At 43.7% G+C, this 3,736-nt stretch overlaps 1 protein-coding gene and 1 long non-coding RNA gene across 5 annotated transcripts in view; both read left to right on the top strand.

Annotated features, from left to right (window-relative positions):
* The window catches only part of STXBP1 (syntaxin binding protein 1), a 101,527-nt gene that overhangs the window by 89,805 nt on the left and 7,986 nt on the right, over nucleotides 1-3,736 (top strand). For 2 of the 4 annotated variants that reach the window (XM_019510491.1, XM_019510492.1), the window contains exon 20: nucleotides 798-923. The exons of the other annotated variants lie outside the window; for them this stretch is intronic. In XM_019510491.1, the coding sequence (XP_019366036.1) occupies nucleotides 798-907 (110 nt within the window). In that variant the 3' untranslated portion in view covers nucleotides 908-923. The remainder of the gene's footprint in view (nucleotides 1-797; nucleotides 924-3,736) is intronic. 4 annotated transcript variants of the gene reach the window in all.
* The window catches only part of LOC109292869, a 5,926-nt gene continuing 3,119 nt past the window's right edge, over nucleotides 930-3,736 (top strand). Inside the window, exon 1 of the long non-coding RNA XR_002096192.1 lies at nucleotides 930-3,463. This is a non-coding gene — a long non-coding RNA (uncharacterized LOC109292869). The remainder of the gene's footprint in view (nucleotides 3,464-3,736) is intronic.

Raw genomic sequence — 3,736 nt, forward strand, 5'->3', positions numbered from 1 at the left:
TAGGTCTCAATGGAATGTTGTATACTTTTTTCCCTTGGGGAACTCAGTATATTACTAAGTTTGAAAATATTTTGTGTGGAAAGGAATTATTTTCGTATATAGTGTGCATTTTTTTTGGGCTGCAGATGAAATGTAGAACTAACTTGATTTGTGTCATGAATTTGAACTCAACAAAATTGTCAAAGCTGTAAGCTATAAAGTTTAATTTCTCAAGTTTTAAAATGTGAATATATAGGATCCTGAAGTGTGTGTGTGTGTGTGTGTGTGTGTTTAATGTTCATTATGGATGATGAGCATCTCAGACACTTTCTGGGTGGCAGCAGTCTACCTCAGGGCCTCCTGGCTAAGAAGGGTTACGACTGAAGGACAGCAGGTGGACTGGACCTCTCTCATGACCTGATACAGTGTCCATTAGAAACGATGGGATAACTCCCATTGACTTCAGTGGGCATTGCGTTGGGTCTGCAGTACAGGCTTGAGGCCTAGTCTGGTTTTTAGGTGTAGGAATCATGTAGGAATCTGATGCAAAGTGTGTGGGAGGAGGACAATGATAGGCTGTTCACAGAAACACCGTGGAGGCCCAGTGGTGACTGAATAAGCCCAGCTTCTGATCTTATGTGTTTCTGCACGCAGCACTGCTCACCCGGTCATTCGTTCATCCTCATCTCTCTCTGTCTCTCTCAGTGGCTTTCTCACACATCCTCACCTGCTGTGTATTATGACTATTAGGCCTAAGTTGGCATGCTCCTTTAATTTATTTCTGTTTAAGAAGTCAGCCCACCTCTGTTCTCTCACAGGTTCTACTCACATTCTTACTCCCACCAAATTTCTCATGGACCTGAGGCACCCCGACTTCAGGGACTCCACTAGGGTATCTTTTGAGGATCAGGCTCCAGCAATGGAGTGAGAGCCAAAGAAACAAAGTAAAAGCAGCTTACTAAAGAAAAGAAACTCTTCCACTCTGAAGGGTTTTCTTTGATTCTTCCGTTATTATGTCCTTTGATATTATTATTTTTTCCTTTTTATTCTGTTTTTGGTTCTTTGATGAGAAAATGCTTGCGGTTCTTACTACCGATTTGAAAATGTGTCCAGTGCTGCCTCCATTAATCCTCTATCATGAAACTCTTTTGGGCAAAACTTGTCAGCGTCCTCATGCCATTAGTTACCCATTATGTAGTCATAGAGATGCAGGGGGAAACGGTTTGGTGTTTTCAACCTGACTGGAGAGCTGCTTGCCTTTAAAGGCATCTGAGTGGGAAAAGAGCCTGAGATGGTGATTCGAAGGCCTGAAAAGCATTTATATGGATTTGATGTTGGGTCCAGAGAGCATAAGTGTGGATTTGCAGCATGAGAGGAGCAAATTGTAGCTAGAACAGGAATGTCCCTGATTTGAGCTCCATGTAAAGCAAGGTCATGGCTTGTGATGAACCTCGATTTCCCCGTGACAGGGTCTGTACAACCTTGTGCTAATGTGCAACACTGCTGCACAGTAGTACAGTGTTCACTACCCTAAGTGAAATAAATGTTCCCAGTTCTCTTTCCCTGTCCACTTTGCAAGAAGATGTTGGGATATTAAAAGCCACCTAAAATGGTGTTTCCCTTAAGAAACTTTCTCAGTGGTCTGCCATCCGGATTGTTTGGTTGGGGGGAGGGAGGGACGTAACAGAGTATCAAGGGAATAAAGTAAAAGGAAGCAGTGTTAAAACATTAGCTACATTAGAAACATGGATTTTAAGTCAATGGAAAAACTCTTATTGACTTGACTAGGGCCAGGATTTCACCCAAGAGAACTGTGGCTTTGTTGTGTTTAAGCATCCATAGGGAAACAAAGGCAGTATATGTAAAGGGCTTGAGTCTTAAGGCCAATAAAGATGTTTAGTGGAGTTCTGAGTCTTAGTCCCTAGGGATGAGGATGGGTTTTGTTCAGAAGGATCTGGGGATAAACTGGGAATGGATAAAAGTAGTAAAAAAGGTAAAAAGCCAGTTGGCCCCAGGTGTAAGTCAATGGAGGTAAGTGGCACTCCATCAGGATGGATCCAACTCATTTTGTGATGGGGATATAGTCAAAACTCTCTCTTTAACTCCCAGAAATGCTCCCAGTGCCTTGTTTGCATTGAATCAGCTCTTGAAAGGTCATGAGATATGAGAGCCACATGGATGCAGATGGGGATGGATGTTTGCTATTCCTGTTTCTCGTCAGCAAGTCCCTCCTGTCAACTTCCATCACCAAAATGCTCATGTGGTTGGCTCTGCCTGTGTGCTGCAGTGAAGAGGAGCTGCGCCTCTGCTTTCCCTGCCTGTCACTCTGTCTAACGCATGCTAGGGATTGTCAGGAGGATTATCATGGGGACTGGCAGGTGCTCGTCACTTTTGTGCAGACAGGATTTTATGGCAGCTACTTTCATAGTTTTAACACAGATCTATGGGCCACACAGACTGTAAATCTCTTCAACCAGTGCTCCAATGCTAACCAAAGCAGCCTATGAATGATAGTTAGGGACAAAAACTATTTTATTGCAACAGAGAGAAATGAATTAGGGAGTGTAACAGAGAATGGATGTGTGGCACGACTAAATATATTTTGGGCCAAAACCATCTATAATGACAGCAACACTTCTGCTTGCCTGGGCCACTTAGAAGCATTGCCCAGCGTGCACTTAAGATGACAAATTAGCTCAACCTTCCAGTTTTGTCACACACCCAGTCCCTGTGTAGGGCACAGTGAGTCAGGAAACATGAAAGAGATGCTGTCAGCACAGCCAAGATCTCTACCCCATGCAGCACACAACCAACTTTGCTCTTGGGTCTTGATCTCCGCTTCCACCTGGACACAACCTAGGAAAGCGCTGGTTAAAAGTGACTAGATCCTTCCAGCCCATCTGTAGCATCACCATGGAAGCTTATCCTCAGGTCAGGAGTCCTGCTGATTGCAGGCAAGGGCACAGAGTTTGGTGCAAGATACATTTTAATGCTTTTAGGAGTCTGAGTGTAAGATGAATCCTTCAGTAAACAAATTTCCCAAGGCAATAAGAGCTCAGGCTCAGATTGCATCATTGGAGATTCTCAGCCAAAGGCATTTATCCTAACAATACTTTCCACACCTCCATTAATTGCCAATAACTTTACAAGCCAAGAGAAGCTGCTACAGATCCTATGTGGGGTTGAGTAAGTCTTTCTAGCCTTCTTCATCAGTTTCCCCAACGGACAGTCATACTTGCCTTTTTGTGAAGCGCCTCGTTATCTTTGGGAGTAGACTGAGCATGTCACCACTGTTGCAATATTTCCTTTTTCTCCTAATGCAATTGGAGACTTGCAATTACATGACTCAATTTGTTGTTAAAGTAGATTTTGGGCATCCTGGTTAAAGAGAAAAGCAATGCAATACCCGAAGGGCTCCAGAAAAAAAGAAGGCAAATAAAAAAAAATCTGATATATATTGATCTGTATAACATCTTATGATGATGTTATACAGCTCTCTCAAGGAGCTGGCAAGCATCATAGCCCAGCCTCTGGCACGGATCTTTGAAAACTCCTGGCGCTCTGGTGAAATGCCCGAAGATTGGAAGAAGGCCAATGTGGTGCCTATCTTCAAGAAAGGGAGGAAAGTGGATCCGGCAAACTACAGGCCCATCAGCGTGACTTCTATCCCGGGGAAGGTCTTAGAAAAGTTTATTAAAGAGGCCATCCTTAATGGACTGGCCGATGCCAACATCCTGAGGGATAGCCAGCACGGGTT

Source organism: Gavialis gangeticus, unplaced genomic scaffold, assembly GCF_001723915.1.
Source record: "Gavialis gangeticus isolate Ggan-Ray unplaced genomic scaffold, GavGan_comp1, whole genome shotgun sequence".
NCBI lineage: Eukaryota > Metazoa > Chordata > Crocodylia > Gavialidae > Gavialis > Gavialis gangeticus.